Below are 24,306 nucleotides of genomic sequence, written 5' to 3'. Positions count from 1 at the left end.
GTTGCAATTAGAAAAATAGGCAGGACATGTATTTTTCACACACAAACAGTAGCATCTTGTTGCTAATTAAGCCTATTGTCAAATCTCAGCTGGTGCTAGAACAGCATCAGACTTGCCCATCAACAGAAAGTAGACACAAAGAGCTCTCTGTAGCATTCTTTGGTTCCTCAAAGCAGTAGTGAAATTGTTCATAAAATACTATTATGATCAGATAATGATGCTATTGATTTGTGTTTTATAATTATTTTATTTTTGCATTGTATAAAATTTTAGTTCATTATCTGGTCAAAGGATTCAAATAAATGCTGTTTCTTGTATATACTGATGGACCAAGATTATTGAAACTGGGAGAGACAGCGTGGACTAGTAGATGGACTAAACAACCAGGAATCAGACTCCAGGCTTCTATTGTTGGCTCTATATCTGTGCTCTATGCCTGTGTCCTTGGGCATGTCACTTAAAGTTTGATTCCAGAAGTCATGAGCACCCACAACTCTTGTTGACATCAGTGGGAGTTGTGTGTACATGGCACCAGTGTTCCCTCTAATTTTTTCCACACATGTGCGGAATGAATTTTATGTACCCCAAGAGGGAGGTGATGTGTCATACATCACCTCCCTCTTGGGGCACATAACAAAATTCTTGTGGTGGGGATGGGGCCGAGGGGTTCGGAGTGTGGGAGGGGGCAGAGGGCTGGGGAGCGGGGGGAGGACTCCAGCTAGGGATGCAGGCTCTGGGGTGGTGCCAGGGATGAGGGGTTTGGGTGCAGGCTGCCCCAGGGCTACCATGGGGAGAGAGGACTCCCCCAGCTCTCTCTCCCAGCAGCAGCACCAGGGCTGGGGCTGCAGGATAGATGCCCCTCCCCGGCTGCGGCAGGTCTGGGGCTTGGTTGGGTTCCCTGAGTGCCTGCATGGCGCTTAATAGTCTGCTGCGTGGCTGCACAGCTTACAGAAAACTTAGCATGGCACCTCTCAAAATCAAGCATATATCTTCTTTATGCCTCACTTTCCCCGTCTGTAAAATGGAAAGTATTTCATATTTCTTTGGGAGGTAGGTTACAAGACTTGTAAAATGTTGTAGGATTTTTGAGTATCGGATGCTTAGTTCGTGCACTATTAGTATGAAACACACATTCATAAGAATAAAAGGAGTACTTGTGGCACCTTAGAGACTAACCAGTTTATTTGAGCATAAGCTTTCGTGAGCTACAGCTCACTTCATCGGATGCATCCGATGAAGTGAGCTGTAGCTCACGAAAGCTCATGCTCAAATAAACTGGTTAGTCTCTAAGGTGCCACAAGTACTCCTTTTCTTTTTACGAATACAGACTAACACGGCTGTTACTCTGAAACCATTCATAAGAATAGGATCCAAAGAGCAACAATCTTATCATTTTAATGCCATTAATAGCTGTAGCCCTGGCACCTTCTATAAAAATGTCACAGTACCTTACAATAATAGAATAGAATACTAGGAAGGACAGATGGTTAAGGCATTGGAGTAGGACTTGGGTTCTGGGTTCATTTTTCCACAGACCGGTAGCGTGAACTCGGGCATGTCATTTACTCTTTGTGTGCCTTATTTCCAATTTTGCAAAATTTGGAATAATAATCCTTCCTCTCACCCATCTTGTCTATTTAAAAATGCCGCCTCTTTGGGGAGGGGACACTCTCATCTATGTATCTGTACAGCACTGTGGGACCCTGATTTCATTGAGCTTCTAGGTGCTACAGTAATCGGTCTTGTTGAGCCAAAACATTCAGAAACTATGAGCCAAATCTTTCTCTCCAAAATATTGACTTAGTAACCATGAAACCATGAGATTCAAAAATAATAATGTTAATAAATGTTGGGTGAAAACAGCACTGGGTAGTCTTCACTCCCCCCCCCCCCCCCCCCCCCCCCCCCCCGCAATGCATTTTTAGCTGACTCAGATGAAATACAATGAAGACACACCACCTTGTCTTTTAACTCAGGTTAGCAGCTCGAGTTCAAGTTTACAGGGCAGCCTGGTCATTGAACTTGAGCTGGTAACCCAAGTAAAAAGCCGAGTTGCTGTGTCTTCATAACTATCTTCACCTCTCCTACTAACCTTAATTAAGAACACACCTTTTCTTGCAGCAAAAGCATACACATAAGAGTATGAAGCAGTCCCTACCCCAAAGATCTAAATAAACAAGACAAGTGGGAGGTATGAGGGTAGGCAGAGTTACAACGTACAAGTAAAGAGCAATAAGATGGCTTGCAATTGCTACGTTAGTGCCTTGGAGGTGGTGCGGGTTTGGTGTTTCTGGCTTGCTTATTTATTTATTTATTATTTGCGGGGGGATCAAGGGGATTGGAGTGAGCATGAACAGAAAGAAAGAGAGATGAGACATGGTGGCAAGGATGGAGGGTGGCTGGATTGAGGCTGAGGTTGAAGTGGCTGTGTGGGAGGAGACAGCCAGTCCGCAGAGGGGAGACCTGTCCAGAATATAAACTGGGCAGAGAAGCTGATGACGACATCAGTGCCAGAGATTCCCTATTGCAGCTGCTTCCATGTATTTCATTGCAGGTTGTCTCTCTGATTTGGCTCCTCCCAGCAGTTTCCCTCTTCTCAAAACCCACATGGCTGGGGGGAGAAAAGGGGAAGGCCACATTAGCCCTGATACTCCCAGAAGTGGGGTGTCCCCCCTTCATGGTTCTTGTTCTAGTGTGGGGGTACCATGGAAAGGGGTAACCCCAGCTGGGTTTCCTCCCTCTCTTCCTGAGCTGTGATGTGGTAGCTTCTGTGTTATCCTCCCAAGCGCTATCTCACTGCAATGGTTTGGGACTAATACTGTTGGATCATCAATACTGTTGCGGGCAGTAACCATAAATTCAAGAGGTGAAGCTTGGGTCTGGCATATAGTGCACAGGGACAAGAGCTTTGGATCCAGTGTTCCAGGCCAGGCCCATAGCCAGTGAGCAAGTAAATGACTGTAGGTTTCTGATCTGCTTCCCAACACTTACCATCCATGGTTCTGTCTTTGCCATCCCTACTTGGGGAAGTCACTTGCAGAGCCATGGCCAAGAAGCTTGTGGGTGGAAGCTTTAGTTCCTGTGAATTCCACTATGCAGACTTCATCGCTCTAGCCTCTTGCTGCCTCAGCCATGAGGGGTGGCAGATCCTGCTGCGAGATAGTGCTAATATAATGTTCAAAGCCCATTAATCTGGAGGTGGTTCCCTTCCCCACAAACATGCTCACGATGAAGAAACAGAGGGACGGGCATCAGGGAAGTAATGGAGGCTCCAGCAGAGATCTGGTAGGCAGACAGAAATCGAGAAACTTGTTGCCAGTAGTTATTAATGCCTAGTTCAGGTAATCAGAAACTTTGAATTTAAGGAGTCCCATTTTCCACGTATGCATGGTAATTGCAAAGACAGCCTGTACTGTCTAGTAAATCCAGTCTTTTGAAGGCTGAATAGGACAACAATCCAATGGGTCACACAAGGTCCTGCTGCTTTTCTGCTCCCAGACATACAATGCACACAGCTCTGTCATTTGAAGGCAACCTTGAAGTTCCACTCTTTTCCTATCTCCTTCCCCTCCCACCTTGCCACCGATAGGTGGAGCTGTTGCAAAGCAGATCAAGAGAGAGTCGATTATGAAGGGCTGCACTCAGAGATGGCCACTGCAATGCCATAACTCTGGCTGTGATCAGAGTTATGCACATGTCAGATAAAACTGACATACCTGTATTTGTTGTCTTGCAATAATACAGGTAATATACAAATTACAGGAAAAAAAGGGTATTTCTAAGAAAACCAATCTCAATTCATTTGCAATGTATGCCTCCTACAACACTTTAATTTGTGCTGATTATCTTTCTTACATGCAGCTAGTACACTTTAATCCTTCTTTTTCTATACATCCTACATATAAATGTACACGTTTTACAGGTACTGTCAATGTTTTACACCCATAGTTTGACCTGCCTTCATGATTTAAACCCTACTGCTGCTATTATTACTTATTACTCCCATAATTTTATTACTAGGGGACATGTGAATGGAGACAGGGTTTTTGTGAGAAGTACTGCTATTAAATTAGATATTTTATCTTACTTGTTTGAGAGATTTCAGCATGTAAAGACTGTCCCCTAAATGACCATGGTAGAAGGAAAGGTAAGTATGGGGTGGCATGGTAGATGTAGCCTAACCAGTGAAGGAGTAGACCCAGGGGGTAATTCAAGATCAGGAAGATGCAAAGGCTACCGTTTCCCCTCCATGATTCAGTAGTTGTCCATCAATAACTGCCAGGTAAGGTTTATAGGAACAGATCACTCTTCTGGAATTGAGTGGACAACCCAATTTTTCCTGTGTTTCATTAGCTGTGTACCTGTTAGGAGCAAAAACCAGGCACTGAGGCAGTAGCATTAACTTTCAGCAAAGAGACTCTCTGAAATATACAAGGTTGCATGTGTTTCAGCTGCAGTAGCAGAAAGAGCATGAAAATTTCCAGAGACAGCTCCCTCCTTGTTTTTCTCCTTAGTCTGTAATAGTTCCAGTTGGCTGAGGCTGCATGAAGAAGAATACCAGAATCCACCTCGAGAGGGCTGACATGCTACTCAGCTGAGGCAAAGAACTGAAAAGATGAAGTTAAGGAAGAGAAACTACTGTGTGCCAATTCCCTCCCCCCTGGTTTTGTTTCGTGGCAGATCATTAAACCTTAAAGGTAAGAGAGATTTGTTACCATGCTTTCTTTCTTTTGTCACCGAGAAATCAGTCCTAAAAATTAATGCCTGTATTTAGAAAGGCAAATCCAGCCACTCTGCCTGATAATGAGATGTGTGAAAATGTGCTCAGGAAACCATAATCTCCCTAGGAATTAATTGATGTTACAGTCAGTATCTCTCCCTGTAACAAATTGCAGGAAAGAAACAAAACTTTCCACAACACAACAGGCACCAGAAAGCTGTTCTCTACCTCACCAAGCGCTAGCTTTCAGCACAGAACAGCCACTGCAGGTGTGACCCCAGGGAGATAAGGGATTTCACTGGAGCACGGTTTTCATTCTGTCCTCCCCCGGTTATCTAACAGAGTTTGCTTTAATAACATTCCTTTTGTTCTGGCAGATAATCATGTGCTGGCCCAGATAACATCTCAAATTTGCGCTTTCCTGATAATAGGATCTTATCAGGAGTTCGCAGCATATAGCTTTTTAACAGGATATGGCTTTAATTAAAATGACAATATGGAACACTTGAGGTTAACGTCCCCAGTCTCACTTTTCTGTAACATCAGGCTGGAAAGAGACAGGGTAATAAATGTCTTCCATGTGGTACAAGAGAGAAGAGGTAAAGAGAACTATTGTAGTGATACAGTAATCATCCATGTCCTGGACTTTGTACATATGAAACCTCTAAAGTGAGCTGTCTATGAAGGTCTATAAAAATCATAAAGTATCTTATCATTAATGCAGACTGACCTTCATACCAGAAAAAAGAAAAGGAGGACTTGTGGCACCTTAGAGACTAACAGATTTATTTGAGCATAAGCTTTCGTGAGCTACAGCTATGTTCTATAGTTATGCCTAGATATTTGGTCATTGGGCTTGAGGCAGGAACTGCTGGTGAAATTCTCTGGCCTGTCTGATGTAGGAGGTCAGACCAGATGATCACAATCATAGAGGTACAGAAACTAGGGCTGGAAGGGAGCTCGAGAGGTTATCAAGTCCAGCCCCCCCGTGTGGAGGCAGAACCAAGTAAATTTAGGCTCTCCCTGACAGGTGTTTGTCCAACCTGTTCTGAAAACCTCCGGTGACCTTCATTTTCAAGCAAGCACCTTTTTGTTTTGTCTCACGCTACCTCCTGTATATGAGAGGCATTCCCTATAAATATCCACAAAACCACCTCATTGTCCTCCTTCAAATCCTGCCTAAAAGCTCTCCCAAAAAAACCTGCCAATGGTAAGACCACTACCCACCATGCTGACTAATATCTCTTCTCGTTGTTTCCTTATGCTCCTGTCTGTACCCACCCGTTGTTGTTTGTCGTCTCATTCTTAGATTGTTGTTGTCTGGTGTATTATAGTGGCGGAGAGGAGCCCTAATCATTGACCAGAACCCTATTGTGTTAGGTTCTGTACAAACACAGAACAGAAAGGCAGTCCTGTCCCCAAAAATCTTAGTCTAAGTTGTAAGCTCCTCAGTTCAGGGTCTGCCTTTTTATGTATATATACAGCACCTAGCACATCAGGGAGTGGTGGGTGCTAAGGACGATACGAATAAGTACTGCCTGCGCTCATCTCCGAGGAGGGTGAGAAGCTCTACAGCAGGCTGATTGGAGGGCTGCTAACAGAAGGCCAAACACACATCCTTTTGTCCCAGGCAGGATTGAGCCCCTGCCCAGAGGTTTATTTTAAATCCTGTTTCTTTCTAAATTCACGCAGAATTTGTGAATTAAATAAGGAGCCATGCCGGTGCAGAAACTCTGATCCTCATGCCGCTCATACCCCACTGCTAGTGAAATTCAAGGCAGGAATGCTGCTCTCTGGCTTCTGCGTGGCAAAGTATCAGTATCCAGAGTATGCAGACCCCAGGACTCACCTTCTGTTCCTAGCTGCCAGCTCCAGAAGTCACAGCAGTTTCTGCTCCTGTTTACCTGTTCAGTTTCATATCGACAACAAATCGTGTGCACGCACTAGTGCTCTGTCTCTGTAATTGATCAATAGAACTCCCTGCTGCACTGGTAGTTAGAGAACTTTCAGTAAGGTGCCAGTGCTGTTGATAGCTGGTGATAGTTTGTGAGGCAGCAAGTGCTTTGTTGTGGGGGCATTTTTCCAGGCCCAAAATCCAATATTGTGTCTGTTGATTGGATAAGGAGTGAGAGGCCAAGAAGACCTAGTGTCTATGCATTAATGTTTGGCCTGAATTTCAAAAGAGCGGAGTACCTGTGCTCTGTCGGACTTCTCTGGGATTCGAGGGTGTTCAGTACCTGTGAAAATCAAACCAAATGACTTGAGCGCTGATTCACCAAGGTATTTAAGCATGTGCCTAACTTTAAGCACATTAGCGGAACTATTCATAAGCTTAACATTGGGCATGTGCTTAGTATCTTGCTGGATTGGAATTTTAGTCTCTCTTAATTCCACAATGCAATCATGGCTGGTTACAGGGTGTCCTAAATAATGTTGGATGACAATAGGATAAAAAGGGAAGAGAAATCAGCTGACAGGAAGGAAAAAAATTACTACTCGTCAGCAAGGCTGAAGTTGACGCTTCTGGCTTTTCGAGCTCTCTGACAGCGGGTGCCTAGGAACAAGAATTTCTGACATTAACTCTGGTGCTTTTCTTGCCTTCTTTATTTTTCATATTCTCTCGACACACTTGTTTCATTTTGAAAGTATCTTTTTTTTTCGTTGTGCACCCTTCCCCACCTTGAAATTGATTTAGAAACAAACAGACCTACAATGCTCCTTCGTGTGGATTTCTGTTTGAATCTCTAGCTTTCATTCCCTGACTCCATTTTACGCCTGGTAGGGTGTTCTGCTCCAGGGGTGGTTTTTTTTTCTTCTTTTATTTGATAACTGTTCTGTAGAATTTTCCCTATCAAGATCAGGTCACTTGAAGTGCAAATTTCACCTTTTATAAAATCATTTTCATTGTTGCCTCTCTTAATAACCCGCCCCTGCCCTTCTTATTTAACTGCATATGAAATACAAACTCCAGTGTCTCCTCCTTGGAATACCTCTGCATCCTGATTCAGGGAGGTAGATATTCAAGTATTGTAGAATTTTTGTTTAATTGTAAAAACTATTTTGAAAGTGGCAGCATTGCTTCTAACTTGAGTACTGCCTGTGGGTAATACTAGTCTGTGGGATCATTTTCCTAGTTAAAAATACAGTATCAGGATTAGAAATGCTACATATTTTTTATCTTAGTTCATTACAATTACCCTTTAAATAATCAGTAATTACCCTCCTCTAACCTTTAGTTCTATCTTAGGAGACTGCAATTATTCAATATTATTTTATCTTCAGTGTCCTGGAAAGTCAGAAAAGTCTGTTCTCTGCACACTGAAAGCAATTTGCTCTCAAAGGTTTTCTCATATGGCCTGAACCTCTTGTGACCTGGTCTGCCTATCTGTACTTAGTTTTAACTGGTATATTTCCCTGGTCTACACCCCCTCCATTGCTGGTAAATCCTCTTTGCTGCAGGATCAATGAGTTGGCTGCTCCAGCAATTTGTGAGGGGGGAAGTATAATTCTAACACTGCTAGGTGAGGATTAGATAGGTACAAACTCAGAGTAGGCTGTTGATGGATTTTATGCTTGTTAGAATGCACTCTTTTTTGTTCTGTTGTGCGCTCTTTTTTGTAAAGATAAAATTGTGTTGTGAAATGAATGGGTATTATTTATATTGCAGTCGCATCTAGAGGCCCCAAACATAATTGGGGCTCTCATTTTGCTAGGTGCTACACAATCACACAGTGTGAGACAGTTCCAGCCCCATATAGCTCACAATTGAAATAATCAAAGACAAAGAGTAAGAGAGGAAATGGGCCCTGGAAGGTGAAGTGAGTTGCCCAAGGTCACACATCAGGTCAGTGGGATTTCTGACACTTTGAAGGGTAGGGGGAATGAGGGGTTTTGTCTTTTTCTTTCCCCCCTTTAGAGCATAACATTTTCAATGCCCTGTGATCCGTGATTGCCTCTGGGGGGGAAGAGATCCACGGCGGATATCAAAATAGGGGTTAAGTAGTGCCTACCCCCTGTGGAGAGGTGATTTTCACCAAACAGAACATAATATATATCCAAGCCTAAAAATACCTTTTCAAGCAAAGTATTTCAAGCTTACCTTCCGAGACTTGAGTTCATGAGTCTGCAGTTCCCCTACTGGAGCAGATGTAATCATAAATCCCTAAGACATCTCTGAGACTAGAGGAAATTGTTCTGTTTTAGGTGTTGGTTGTAGGTCAAACACCAGCTTGCAAATTCAAGTGTTGGCAGGTAAAGGAAAAAAGGAACTCCATTTTCAACTGCATTGGACGTCACTTTCTTGTTTTTAAGAGATCATGATGTTTTCCTATAGGCACTGAGTAAAATTCTACTCCACCTTTAATAGAAGGCCACTACAACTAAGCAACTGACTTAATGGTCCCTTGAGTGATTGTTTAAAACAGTCCATTGTATTTTGTTTGAGAACATAATTAATTTTTCAGCACACAATAATGGACTGGCTTGTGTGTGTTTGTGTGCACAGCACTTCCCTCTTCAGGATAAAGTCAGAACTACTCAGATGTCTGCCAGAAACTGTGTACTGCAAAGAGAGAGTCCCCTTCAGTGGATCTGACTTCTATTACACTGTGAAACTCCAGGGGGGAAGATCCAATTGAAATCAATGGAGCTATGACCATTCACACCAGCTGAGGCTCTGACCCAGGTGGCTATGGTGTATAACATAATATTCCTAGGCTTCTGCTTGTTTTTCAAAGAGTTTGGAAGTAGAATGGTTTAGTAGACGGGTCACTGGGCTGAGGCAATGGAGATCTGGCTATTGTTATGTGCCACAGGCCTTTTGTGTGACCGTGGGCAAGATATTACCCCTCTCTGAGCCTCATTTCCCCCCTCCCCTTTGCCTGGCTTGTGTATTTAGACTGTAAGCTCTTCAAGGTGGGGACTGTCTTTTACTATGTCTATGTATAGTGGTGCAATGGGGCCGAGGTGCAAAGTGGCCATGATTTTGGTTGAGGCCTCTAGGTGCTACTGTAACACTTAATAAGACTGTTACTGATTTGGGGGGAATTAAAAACAAACAAAAAGCCAGCAGAGCTCTGAAGTGTGCAACCAACTTATGCAGCCAACTTATGTTACCAATTTTCAGTGAATTGTGTCTGTTGAATCTCAGAAGAGGGTTCATTCAACTGATTTCTGACTAGCAGAATAGGTTAATTCATTTGAACAGACAGTGATGTTTTGCTTGATGGGTAAAGGGATTATCAAAATGCTGAACTGACTGATTCTTTTCTCAGTTGATACCTATAGATTGGATCTTCGATACTACAAAAGAGACACCAAATACTACATTAAGACTGCACCGCTTACTATTCTGATATTTGTATTGAATTATGTTCCCCACTTGTCCACCCCTGGTGAAAGCAATAGCGAGAGTTCATTCCCGCAAGTAGCTTCCAAACAGTGCAAGCTGTTATGGGATAGACGGCAGGATTCATCTTCACTCTAGCTAAATTGCCCAAATCAAGTAAAGTGGACCCATGACAAATTAGACTGTGAAGCCGTGCGATAGGTTTGTTAGCTGTAACTTCAGAGAGCTCTGGGTTATTCTTAACACTGTTGATAACATTGTATAGAGGAGACATGGAGTACAGGGTTAACTTGCAAATGACTTACCACCACCACCATTGCTGACTGGGTAAACCCTTTGCTGTCATTTCTTATTTACAGTAAATACACTTTTTTTTTTAAATTTACCAACTTGGGTACATTAAATCCATTTTTGTGTGATCTCCCAATTTAACTAGTATGCTGGAGGCTCTGAGGAAAAAAGACTATGTCTGCTTTTAAAAGGGGCTAGTGTTGTGGTCATTGGCATGGGGTGGTCAGGAGGGAGGATATCCCGTGACACAGAAAAATATATGAGCAGTGTCATCTTATTGCTACATGCCCCAGGCTGCAACAGTTCTTTTCTTCTGACCCTGAGGGGATACAAAGGATTATATAGAGTCAGACTGGCCCCACTGAAAACTGTTGGAAAAAAATTGCCACAGGCAATATCAGTATGTCAGTGGTGTGTGTGTGTGTGTAACAGGGCAATGTGTGTGTTTGTGTAGATATTACTGGATACCCATAGTTTCCTCTACAAGGCAAGTTCTGTATAATTTAATAGGGGTGAAACCAATAGGTTCTCTAGATACTTATTTTAATTGGGTTTCTGTAGAAGAACTTAGACTTTAACAGAGGATGGTCACCTGTCTACCATTCTACAGGATGGTTTAAATAACCTTTAAAATGGTGATCATTTTCAATGAAATTCTGTCAGAATTTTCCATAAAAGGGAAGCTGAATTTGTATCCTATCCTGAGAACATGTACCCCAAAGACTGCATTATGGCATGATTTTCCAGTGATGATCTATTATATGGTATCCCTGATGACCTGGGGATCTCTCGTAATCCAGGACCAGCTGACCCCACTCTTGTGGCTTACTGCATATAGTGTAGAAGTTTTCTTATACAGGTATACATTCCTTGCAGCGTATCCACTTACTCTTCATTATAATAGATGGGATTAGTGCATTACCTGTCTGCACTGAGGGTCTTTCCGATCACCTCTGCATTGTAGGTGTTGATGAAGCCATAGGGTATTTTCTTTTTGACGGTGAGTAAAAAGCTGGATTGGCCTGCATGGTGAGAGCAACAACTTTAGCTGGATGTGCAGTGCAGGTGGGGTGGTTCTGGTTGGCCTTCACTGGAAACTGGAAGCAAAAGGAAGGTGTGTATAAATATTTCAGAACTGTGGGGAAAAAATTGACAGAAATAAGTGACAGTACAGGTGTGGGTGTCCCTATATGGGGTAGGCAGCTTCTTGTATACCCTGGACTGGCTCAGCTGAGTCTGCTGACTCCACCTGCCTTCCCACGTGACTCTTCTCTTTATCCAGGAGCTGAATCGAGTCTTCAAACAGCTGTCCCCTCCCTCCATCAAGCCATCACTCACTCAATTACAATAAGCTTCTAAAAAACAAAGGGTCATATTAGTAGTTCAACCCCTGTTCCTGCCACCGAGCACACATTTATTTGCCTGTGAAACAGTGTGGGGATTTTGGGAGCTCCAGTTTAGGATTGTCGGCGCTTTTTCTTGAATTAGCTTCTTTGAGTCTTTTATAGGGACGCTGCCACAGAAACCTTGGGCAGTTGTGGAAATGAGTGGATGACTAATCAGTCTGCCTGACCTCCCAGACACAGATGGCATAAGGCTACGTTCATACAAATAGGCCTCTAAGCCTCAGAATATGAAATGGTGACTCTGGAGCAACACAAAGTCTTATGAACTGTGTACTGGAGTAGATCCTGGTCAGTTTGGTGGCAGAGCATTCCCTGAGCAGCCACAGACCATAATTCCCCTCAGTGATCTCCATCTGGTAACGACTCATTGGATTTGACTCTTATTGCAGTCCACAGGGAGATGGACAGACAGTGTGAGCAGGTTGGCCAGCCTTTCTGTAGCCCAGGAAACACAAGTCCTGTGCGCCATAGCCGAGACCAGTGCAATATACAGGGAGTAGCAAGCGGGTAGCTAGAGTGCATTTCCATGTGAATGTTGAGAACAAGGGGGCATGGTTGTCAGGAATCCAGTTTTTTGTCTTCTAACTTTATTAACAGAGGGAGGGACTTTGCTAGCTGCTTGGGACTAAGGTCAGGTGTGCTGGCTGATGCTTTCCTCTTCAGACAGCAGTTGGTATACCTCACGCTAAGTTGAATTTCCACCCCTTCTCATACTTGATTCTGAAATGGACTCTACTTCTGAAGGAAGCCATCTAATGACTACTGCTCCCCTTCTCCCTGCCCTACCCCAATATCAGCAGACAGTTGTATTTCATGATGTCCTACTAACCATGAATAATTTAGGGGCTTAGTTACCAAGAGGCTGCACTCTGCTTTTGTGTAGGAGATTAAGACAAAAATAATAAAGCAAAGGATTCTCCCCATCCCTCCATCCTTCCCTCTTGTTGGTGAGATGCAATTATGTGGTCATTGCAAAGGCACAATTGCCTAATTTAATAATACAGGCTTTGCATATTTCCAGTCCCATCAACATTGTATGTAAATTGGGATGGAAATAATCTCCCATTTTTCATGACTCGCTGAGTAGCTTCTCAGTGCTCTGGTGAGCTGGGCGAGGGGACAAAAATTGTGTACGATCAGTCCAATGTGCTGAGCAAATGAAAGCAGGACAAATTATCCTTAATCATGCCAAGCACATTTACAATGTAAATGATTGGTGCCAGGAGCCTGTTTCAGCTCCTTCCCCTCCTCTCAGAGCTAAGTTTCTGCTCAGTTGGCAGGAGCCTGAGAACAAAGCCAGGTGGTTCAAGCAGCTGAAATTAGTGAGGCTAGGTTAGTGACCGTGCAGATGCTACTGAATCAGGGCCCAAACCTGTGAGGTGCAGTGCATCCTTTGTGGGAGCTGAGGGTGCTCAGCACCTTGTACATTGGCTACATTAAAGGATAAAGAGCACTGAAACCAGTTTATCACCCGGGCTAAGACCCCACATCACAGTGGTGCCTGGTGTTTCTTCAGTGCTCGGAACCATTATTGAGCTAAGTTTTACAGCAATCCTCTGAGCTAGGGGAAGCCTACGCTTGTTGTTGCAGATAGGGAATCTGAGACACACCTGGCTGCATTTAATCTCTGTCCCAAATTCAACTTTACATCTCACCTGGGCAGAGACTGGTAGGGGGTCAATTCAGCTCCCAGCACAGGTCAGAACAGCCTTGAGGACTGCCTTACCTGTCTGTCCAGCTTCCAGTGGCTCCTATGGGCTTTGCTGGCAGCTGGTAATAGCCAGGGTTAGGAATTCCCTGACCAGGATCCCTTCCTTCCTCTGTTGCTGTGCCCGCAATGTGTGTTTTGCATCTGGGAACCAGCAAGAAGTGCTGTGGAGCCAGCTACGCCTACGTGCACCTCTTGGGGACATTTGCTATATTAGGGGAATTTCCTGGGGGCATTTAGGGTTGCTGTATGGCTCCTTCACTCTAGCAGTGTGAGACTCCAGTCCAGAGAGGTTGTGACTTGTCCAAAGCTCCGCTGGAGGTGGGTGGCAGAGTCCAGGTTAAAACCCAGATCTATTTATTAACTTCAGTTCTTGAGACACCCCCTGCACACACACCCCTTCCTCCGCAGTTAATTGGAGCTTCTCTTCAAGGTACTGTATGTACATATTTTGGGCATTTGTACTCAAGAAGGAAGGGGGGAAAAGAATTTTTTTTCTTCTTTCTGTACATATCACTCAGTGTCTTGTGATCTGTGATCCCATTCATCAGCATCTCACAACTCACAAATGCATTCAGTCAGAGTCAAGGAATACCTCTTGGCCTCCACTGGTTAATTGTCAGAGGACATCTTTAACTGAACTCTCCTTCCAGTGCTGCATAACTTGGGATGTCAGCAAAGATGCCACAACTTCCCACTGGACAAGAGGGATCTGAACTCATTCAGCAATAGCCTTTTGAGAACAACAGTACCTCTGGCTGGGGCTGAAATGGGTAGGTATGTCACTCACTTTCCTCTGTGCAGGCAGAACAGAAACAGACTCACCTGGTGTTTCTTGTCCTTTGCCCTCTAACTAAACTTCTCCTTGCAGACAGCAGCACCCTGCCAGCTCTGAGCCACGCTGCACAGGAATGTATACGGTGTTCTAAAGAAGCTCTCAAGTGAAACCCCTTTTTCTTTTTTTAACCACAAATTACAAATAGCAGAGCTGCTGAATTGCTTGTCTAGGTTCCTGCTGCTTTTGGTTTCCTTTGTGTTCTCTGAAAGCACATTCTCTCTCTTTCTGTGTATATATATAATATAAATATAATACGCACGCACGCACATACTCACCGCTGTTGTATTCTCTGCTTCTGTCAATAGCTTTCTCCCGCCAAGTAAGCTCTGACGGCAAGAACCAAGAGAATAAGCTCCATCAGTAATAGACACTTACGGGGTGACTTTAAAGGGGGATGGGAACAAAATACCACTGATGGACATTTTGCATCTGTCTACTGAGCTCTTCGTGCAGTGATTTCAGCACATTGGATGGTTTGCCCTTTTACCCTTAATTCAGCAGCAGCAACAAAAACAAAAGTCCTGGATCTGTGACGAATGTGGTGGGAGCAGTGTTTATTTGTGCAGTGAAATCAAACAAGGGCATGAAAATAATAATAATAAAAATATACCCAGGGAACCTCATCTGCCCCATTGGAGGAGAAATACAGTATTTTCCTGGAAATGCTCTAGGTGAATTTTCAAGTGGATCTGATTTGCCCAAGTTTATTGTTCAAGGAATGAATTAGATGTGAAAGATTACGCTCTTCTGTAAATGCCCAAATGTTATGATTTAACATACATTAGCAGATTTCAAATTTTGATCATCCAATTGGCACTCTAAACCACAGATTCCCTTTCTGGTGCAAATCCAACCACTTTAGCATTCTTCTTTTTATCAAATTAACTTCGCCTTATGGTGTTTGTCAGTTGTAGAAAATGTAAACACAAAGGAAAAATGCAAACAGTTGTATCATATTTCATCTTGGGTTAATCATTTTAAAAATTATATAGATTGTATCTCCTCAAAAGTGATGGCTTATGACTGCCCATATGGCTACTTTGCTTTCCAGTGAGGGATGTGGAATCTTTTTGAGATGTTAGTAAAATATTGCCTTTTTTTTTTTTTAAATCATTGACCATGTTAGATCTGTACCTTTTTGGATAAAAGGTTTTGCATAATTTTTGATGCATATGAAAGCAAAATAGCATAAAATCAAAGAGCAGCATTCCATCTTTGTAAGATATTAAAAATTGAGAATAGACTTTTCCCAAGCTAAAATGTGTTATGTACATTGTAAAGAGTAGGACTGCAGTACAGATCAGAGGTAAACATTCTACCCTGGTATCTTGATGAAAGATACAGTAGAAATTGGTTTTAGAAACCTGACATTCTTTTCATACTCAGAGTACTTCAAACCACTTTACCAAGCAATTAGTTATGTGTTGTAGTGCAGGGCATTCAAATGGGCATATGTCATAAGACGGTCACCAGCAGCTTTTGCTGAGCTTTGGAAAATAGATATAAGCCACAATCTGGTCATCAGAATTAGGTGGGTATTTAATATATTTATATGCAGTATATCATTCAACCACTAGATGGTTTCAGAGTAGCAGCCGTGTTAGTCTGTATTCTCAAAAAGAAAAGGAGTACTTGTGGCACCTTAGAGACTAACAAATTTATTTGAGCATAAGCTTTCGTGAGCTACAGCTCACTTCATCGGATGCATTCACTAGATGGTGTGGTTCCTGGTAAACAAGAAATAGAAAGCTGGGACTCAAACTGTGTAGAAAACTTGTTTCTGTAGTGGTGAGGTTTTTGTTTTGTTTGAGTTTTTTAAAATTCATGCCTCCTGTTTAAAACTGTGATTCTGTGTCTTGAGAGGGTACAAGGGTTCATTTATGCAGATCTGATTGCGTGTTCATGATCATAATTATTTGACTTCTTAAGGGTATGAATAGATGTTTTGAAAATTCTCTGTTTTGGTGTTAGGTCCTTTTATATGATGATGTATCATCATATATTATTATTAGCATCTTAATGTGTTACTATCATTGATTTTTGCAGTGTCTGAAGTGCCTTGGTGATGGGAGGCTCTTGTAATTTATGACATCAGGTCATGTATTAAGCAGAATTTCCCATTCATTTGATGGCCCAATATGGTCATTTGTTGAATATTATATTAAGGTAGCATTCAAAGTATTAGGGCCCCATGAAGGCCCATTGTGCTGTGGGGTTGTACAGACATGCATGAGGATATGTCCTAAAACATTTACAATCTAAGGCCTCGATCCTGCAAAGAGTTACAGTATGTAAAATTAAGAAGGTGCCTGGGTGTTAGGATTGGGGCGTTAGAAGAGAAGTGGAGTGTGAAAGGTAGGAGGAGGGAGATACAATCAAAGAGTTACATTATAACAATTTTGGAAAAAAAATTATAAATGGATCCAGTTCTAACCCTGATTTTTGCTGGTGAGTCCATGCAGCTGGACCTTTGTGCCCACAAAGGGCCCCACTGATTTCAGTGGGGTGCCCCATGGGCACAGGGAGTCACCTGCCTGGAATCAGTTACAAGACGGGGCTTAGCCATCATTAATTTGCGGAGTCTTTCTATAGATGATGTGGTAGAGGAGAATGTTGAGGGCTGCTCAGTGCAGGGAGGCAGGTATTTCATGCTTAAGGTACAACATAGATGCAGAGACCTTTCCATGAGTGTTTTTGAAATGGGTAGACACAGATGGCATATGGCTGTTCCTTTTGAAAGTCAAACAGCTGCAATGTTTGTTTATTGCCGACGTAGCATCAGAGAATGAGGACATAGAAAATATCCAGGGGGTTAAAAAAAAATTAAGTGTATCCTTTTACTGTCAGACAATCTTTCAGTAACACATCCACAGTAACACATCCACCCCCGACCAAAGAAGAGTTAAACAACAATTAAAAATTTCATTAGAAAAAACTATAAAACCATATAGCTGCAGCTACAAACTGGTATAAACTTTAGGGCAAAGGAAAAGGATCTGCTGAGTTCTTGCTGAATGTCCATGTATGTGGAACTGTACCTAGTGGGGTGCCAAACACAAGTGTTAGGTCTTGGTGTTCTGCTAATTCCAATGGTATTGCCTCGTAAAATGGAGACTAAGAAGCAGGACTGAGATGAAAACCTATTTCATAATCGGCAATATGGCTAGCCGAAAGCAATCCCCAGTAGAAATTTGGGCCTACTGACCCAATCACACATACTAGCGTAATGGCTCCTTCAGCTTCAGATACTTCTAAGCAAGAGAAGAATCAGGCTCCTGACACTGAAAACTGCTCAGCATTTGCAACTGCTGCTGTCTTTCAGGATCAGCTCTTACACAGAGAGGTGTGGTCCAGTAGTAGTTTGAGCCTTGGCAGTGAGCAGTTGGAACTCCTAATTCTGTCTCGCCACTTCTATGTAGCTCGGGCTAGTATCACCTGTTAAGGCTATTCTGCAGTCTGGAGGGGGTCTCAGCTAGGATCTTAGAACAGGCACGGGATGTACTAACTTACTCCTTGTGCATGTTGCTAGACCTGGTGTGGATGAAGGGACATGAAGTCCATCCTGTCCCAATGCTATGCACATCTGGATCCCTCCATAGTACCTGAGGGAAGGGGTGAGTGCTACTGCAGAGGGGAATTTGATCTACCTCCTCCTTTTCGGTGTGGGGAGGGGTTGTGTCTAGTCACGTGAGGCCAGAAATCCTTTCCTCCATATTCCAACTATGTTAATGGACAGCAGGCCATCTCCCTGTTCGGGTGCTGTAAACTGACTTAGCACCTGCCCTGGCGAGAATTGGTACCTCTTCTTCATCTGTCATTGTACAGCGGTTAACACAACAGGGTCTGATTGTGACTGGGGCTTTTGGATGCCACTGTAATGATTAACTTTGTCACAGCTACAACCGATCCAGATGGAGTTTTCTTCCTCCATCTGAAACAGTCTGGTCCTGTTCCTCTACAGGTCATTTTTATAATTGTAAGGTCTTTGGGGTGGGGACTGTCCTTTTAGTTCTGTTTATTCTATACAGTTCCTAGCACAATAGGGTCCTGGTGTATGACTGGGACTCCTAGGGTATGTCTATTCCATGAGTGGGCCTGGTCTCCATTCCAAGCCTGACCATCTATACTACAATTACACAGTCCCCTAGCCTAAGCCCTGCAAGCCTGAGTCAGCCAACATGGGCCAGCCATGGGCGTTTAATTGCAGTGTAGACATACTCCTGGGTACTACTGTGCAGTGTAGACATACCCCTGGGTACTACTGCAGTAGAAATAACAATATTGTTTTAGCTACAATATTCAATGCAATCTGATTGCTCTGCATTTAGCTCATCTGCCTGTGATGTCAGAAGATTAGTATTTTTCAGCTCACATTTTATTTAGGAACATTTATGGACGTGGGTGTGGGGGACATGAAATATCCAAAACCTGCTAAAGACAACTAGCTTTTTAATTGTATTCTATGTTCCAGTAATTGAGCCCCTCCAAAGTGCTTTTGGATTATTTAATTACATATTTGTAGTCCCACTCAAGCTAAAAGTAAAACAGCGGATGACCTGATGTATACTCCAGCAGCATGCCCCATTACCAAGATATGAATAATTGCATTTGTGTCAAATGGTAAGTACCTAGTACTCACTCTCGTACAGACTGGTGGCCTGGATATACACTTATTGTCTTTTGCATTATTAGATACATTATGCATAGCTGTGCGACATCTTATCAGAGCCCAGTGACATCCCATGTATGTTTTAGTTGCAGGAACCACAAAGTGAACTTAAAAAAAAAAAAAAAAGCAGTACCCTATCTGCCACTGAAAATGTGTTTTGGGATGCCCCTGTTATCTGACATGGATGTGTGTACTGATTTATTACAAATCACTATCGGGTCCTTTAGGTTTGTATTTCAAATCAGAAACAAAAATTAATCACACAATGGCAAACTTTATCTGTTTCACTTGAAGAGTAATAGTGTCTGAAAGCTCCTTTGCAAACTCAGCTGGAAGATTCCACTGAGTGTCAAGTGTAGTTTATTGCCCTGTAAGGAAGATACAGAGCCCTGTGTTCAAACTTGGGCACCTCTCTTCAGCAGCCTAATATCTCTTGTTGTAGGCAAACTCGCTCAGAATCTCTATAGCACTTTACAAGTTCAAAGATGGTGATGCTGAAAAACATTTTGTTGCCTCCTTCTTCATTTCTCTGTGTCAGCAGCTGCATCTGAACTTCAAGCTGCCAGATTCTTGGAGGTAAGTCCCAGATGGGGAAGATGCACGGTCAGAAAACAGATGTTACTTTTTGTGAGCCTTAACCCGTAGAGCGCTAGGGAAGAGTAGAGTTCTCCTTTGTAACCTTTGCTCCATTCTCTCTCCTGACTAGGCTGTCTCCTTTCTTCTCTCCATCCCTACTGGGAGAAGCCCTGACTGCTTCTCCACTCCTGCTTAGATCCTAACATCAAAAAGCAGCCTGTAGTCATGATGTGAGTATCTCCCTTATTAAACACTGTGCATTGCCTTATGGCAAAAGGCTATCCCAACTGCATTGTTAAGACATGGACAGCCATATATTAAGGTCTTGCATATATCATGCCAGGGGCCCTCCTGTGTCTATATATGGATGTACAATATCAGCATGCACAGATGTCTAAATTATGCAAAGTTCTGACTGAAGTAGGATTTCCCTTCAAAATTGCAGCATTCCACCCAGATATATTTCTTGCTGAATATTCCATTTAATTGTACTTCCATGAGTATTGATTGAAGTTACCAGATGTTGGCCTTTTTTCAAACTTGTGCTTCTTGCCTGCCCCTGTCATAATTGCATTACAAGCAGGAAACTTGGAACTTTTATCCAAAGCATCAATCATTCACTCAGTGGCATGGGCAGGAATAGATAATTAGTTTGGCTTGGAGTAAATCTGCTTGGGTGGGTAGACCAGGAGAAGGAGTGCTTTAGTGTTGAGAGTGTAAGGCACTACAAGCAGTATCTTAGGCACTCTTTTTCTGCACTGACACAGAAAGTGTTGCAGCAGAGTAGTCTCCACATAATGACAACTGGGCTGCTGGTGGTGATGTGCCCACATCTGTTATAGCAGCTGCTTTGGGTGGGCTTTTCTCAGACTAGCTCCGAAATATACAGTATAGCAGGCAAAGTTTTGGTTCCTGCATAGCTTCCCAGCTTATTGCTCCATGTTTTTGGGAACCCACTTGGTATGGAGGTGACCCCTAAGGCTACTGCAGAAAATGTACATTTGTTTTTGATCTGTCTTTACAACATCTGCTCTTAATTGGGCGCCAGTGAAGTTTCACAAACACATAACGAGCAGGGAATTGGAGATCTTGTAAGTCTTTTTACCCCCATGAGATAGTTTCCCGAACTGTAAAATATGGCAAATATCTGAGACACAGATTAAACAAGGTCCCACAGTGAGTCAGTTTCAGAGATGGGAATAGAGTCCAGTAGTCCTGACTCTGTCTTGTATTTTGTTCACTACACCATACTGGGCTATTTTGTACCAAATATGGAAGGCAGAGTCCCAACAGGAGATACATTTCTACACAGTTAGGCAGCATTGGAAAGAACGGTCTAGAAACGCAAAATGCTCAGCCCCAATAAATAGCCCTTGTATAGCAGGGGCAATATAAATATGATCCACTCACTCTTATCAATGGTAGCTGAGGAATCAGGTGATGTGTGCTCCTTTAGTACTGACCTTTCCTTTCCCTCTTTCTATTCCCATTAAAACAAGCGTGTTTGTTCCATTGCCAGAATTTCTGGGTCCCCTAAAAACATGGTCATCCCTGACTAAATTCTTACTCCCCCAAATTGATTCAGCTTTCCTGTGTCTCCATTTCATAGAATCCTAGAAAGGTAGGGCTGGAAGGGACTTCAAGAAGTCATCAAGTCCAGCCCCCTGTACTGGTCTTGGTCTCCTTTTTCTCACACCCTCAGATAGTCATCGCTTGTTTGTATATTATTAGGGAAGACTGATCATGGCTCCTAGTTTAGGATGAGTTGAGTTTGCTCTTAAAGTGGGGATTCAACTGCTTTGACAAGTATGAAGAATATAATGTACCCTCCCCAAAATTACAGCACTCACTCCTTGAGTACAGAATGAGTTTCCTGAGAATTTACAAGTAAATCTATTACTTTGGGTTAAAATAAGTTTAAATGGCTCCTTTAAGAAATTTAGCATCAAGTAAGTGTTAGACCATTTTTGTCCTGAATGGTCTCAGTAACAAATAACTTGGACTGTTCAAACTTTCTATTTAGTTCATACTCACTGAAATCTTATGATTTGAAAATGTTGGTTTGTTTAGAATCCGGGGTCATGCTTTGCTGCTGTTCTTCATACCTGAAAGTTTCTCTATCAGTGGCTGATGCATAAGGTTCTTCGACAAAGCATATACTAATATTTCAATTTTGCAGGTTGACTTTATCAGCCAAATCTATTATATCTCAGTTGATTTCATGTTTCAGCTACTTCAGTGCACCTGTTTATTTTTTCTCCTCATCAAAAATATGATTGGAAAAAAATGAAGGATTAGAGGGGAAAAAATAAAGGTGGGTGAGAACAGTTATAGGCTGGCAAGGAAAAGTATTTAAAAATACATTTAGCTAGATGCAATGTAAATAGAGTATGGCACAGAACCTACCTGCTTTATGGAAGGGATGGAGGTGGCAGGAATGCTCTTTGTATTCTTATTGACTGGTTTTGTTGTAGTGTTTTTTAACACATCATGGTGGTGGTGCTAGTCAGGACTCCATAGTTAATGATAAGCTGAGATTTGCATTTGAAGTTGGGACTCCCCCCGCTATGTTTTAAAACTAAACTAAAGACCAGATCTTGATGCACTTCTACCAGTTTTGCACTCCGGACTTTGGTGGAGCTGTTCCTGATTTACACCAGTGTAAAGTCAGCAGAGTCTAGCCATAAGATGACTTGTGGTATTGCTCTGTCTTGCTCGCATACCCAACCATGATTCGATGGTAGACAGGTTCTCTAGGGCTCACAAACAAACAAAAAACCGAAAGGAAATTAGAAGGCTCCCAGACCCCCTAATGAAGATTGAAAGCTGCCCCCGGCAGTGTAACAGCCTCCCCAGGGCTGTATGTCTGGGGAAAGGTTTATCTTGAGGAGTGATCACTGGGAAAGAAGAATAAGGGTCGGGGTGGGGGAAAAGGAGGTTTGCAGGAGGATAGCTGGGAAGGCAATCGAGGAATCAGAACAAGCCTGGAGCGAGGATCGAAGGGGAAGCGATGTAACGTTTCTGGGGAAGCAAGATGAAGCTGCAGCGTCTCCCAGCAGGCCGGGCAGCAGTTCGGGAGGAGGGGGCCGGGGCCGGGAGGGAAGATGTGGAAGAGGGGAAGAAAGGAGCCGGGGAGGGGAATCGCCCGCATTCTGCTGCGGCAGCAGCTGTCCCTGCGCCCGCCTGTCTGCCAGGGCGCACCTGCTCCATCCCTTCGCTCGTGCCTGGGGCCGGGTACCACGTCCTCCCCCTCCTGCCTCCAGGCCCCGCCCAGCCCTGGCCTAACTGGCTGCCGGTGGAGGGGCGGGGGGCTCATTAGGGATGCTGGCTCGCAGCTGCTCCGGTTAGTCTGTAGCCGGGCGCCTGGCGAGCGGCGAGATGCGGAATGCGAGCGGCGAGAGGCGGGCGCCGGGAAGCGCAGGGCTGGGGGCACCCGGCACCCACTGAGCCCCCTCCCCAGTCCCCGGAGCCTCAAAGCCCCTCCCAGGGACACCGCTCAGTCATAACAGGGAGGCAAGTCCCAGGCTGGCACTCGAGCCCTGAGAGCCGGGCGGGAAGTTACCCCCCTTGGCGGGGGAAGGAAAGCAGGAGTGCAGAAGGGGGAAAGGAGGCGTGGAGGGAGCATGGGGACACGGGCTGCAGGAGGAGGGTGTCCCGCACGCCTGAGGAGGCGGCTGCTCTTGCTGCTGGGGCTCTGCAGCTGGGCTGCTGCCCTCAGAGGTAAGTGGGGGGCGAGACAGCGAGTCATGGTGCGCGGGAGCCCGGCCCCCGTCCGTCCCAGGGAGGTGGCTGCGGAGTTGAGTGGGAAGAGCGCTGAGCCGGGAGCTGTCTCCTCCGTAGGTGCTGATTGCGTCCCCGGCTAGCTGGGGATGCAAAGTTTGCTTCGGCAGCCCTGGGTGTCGTTATGTCTCACAGGTTTGCTTCTTGCGCGTGTGTACGTTTGATGCGTGCAAGGGAAATTATTCAACCAGCTTCCAAAAAATAAAGAGGGTAGGGTGAGGTTACCCCCTTCCTCTCCCCACTCAGTGGCACCTTTTGTATCTGTCTGCATCCTGGAGTCCTTTGCATGCACTGAACACGGATCACCCTTTTTGTTTGTATGGTGCACCTCTAATGGATGGGCTGTTTTGGGGGGGGGGGGGGGGAAGACCCCATGGGGGGAGGGGGAAGATCAGAAAAAAGCATGTCCTGCTGCAGGACATCGTGTCCAGGAGTTCATTTGGAGTGGGGTGTGGGGGAGACAGAATTGCAGTGGAAATTGTGACCGGTAGTTCGAATCCTTACTGAGGACAGAGGTGATTTACCACAAGACTGCTTGTTTTATAGGCAGAGAGAACTCCAGCCTGTTAAAGTGGGTGAGAAAGATGTAGCATGAGCGTCCCTTGGGCTCCAGTGTGTGAAAATGTACCCATTGGACAAAATCCCTAAGCCTCCTGCCTTACTTTACCACCTCCTGTAGCAATGAGAGCTTAATTACTTGTCAAATAACACTCCCGTCTGGGATATGTTTATTTTTGGTACACACTGGTTCCCACATTTTTATTTAATGTCGTCCTGCTAAAATTCTTCAATTAGAAAATCTGCCAAGCAACTCGCCAAAGAATGTCAACTGCTCAGCATCTGGAATCCTTGACACCTTGGCTATTTTATCTGGACTTCTCATAAGTGTGTGTGTGTGTGTGTGTGTGTGTGTGTGCGGGGGGTGTTTTCATGTTTGTCATCCTTCTCAAGGAAAATATTTGCTGTTGGAA

At 43.9% G+C, this 24,306-nt stretch overlaps 1 protein-coding gene across 8 annotated transcripts in view; it reads left to right on the top strand.

Annotated features, from left to right (window-relative positions):
• Positions 1-24,306, top strand: part of UNC5D (unc-5 netrin receptor D) — a 412,207-nt gene that overhangs the window by 95,724 nt on the left and 292,177 nt on the right. For 4 of the 8 annotated variants that reach the window (XM_043536305.1, XM_043536308.1, XM_043536304.1 and 1 more), the window contains one exon: positions 4,515-4,697. In XM_043536305.1, coding sequence (XP_043392240.1) covers positions 4,616-4,697 — 82 coding nt within the window. In that variant the 5' untranslated portion in view covers positions 4,515-4,615. Of the gene's footprint in view, positions 1-4,514; positions 4,698-22,872; positions 23,276-24,306 lie in introns of those variants that run through there. The other 4 variants (XM_043536307.1, XM_043536306.1, XM_043536303.1 and 1 more) reach the window with 2 other exon arrangements.

The sequence above is a fragment of the Chelonia mydas genome, chromosome 26 (genome assembly GCF_015237465.2).
Source record: "Chelonia mydas isolate rCheMyd1 chromosome 26, rCheMyd1.pri.v2, whole genome shotgun sequence".
NCBI classification, from domain to species: Eukaryota; Metazoa; Chordata; order Testudines; family Cheloniidae; genus Chelonia; species Chelonia mydas.
Note: the sequence above shows the minus strand (reverse complement) of the source record. Positions and strands in the feature narration are given on the sequence as shown.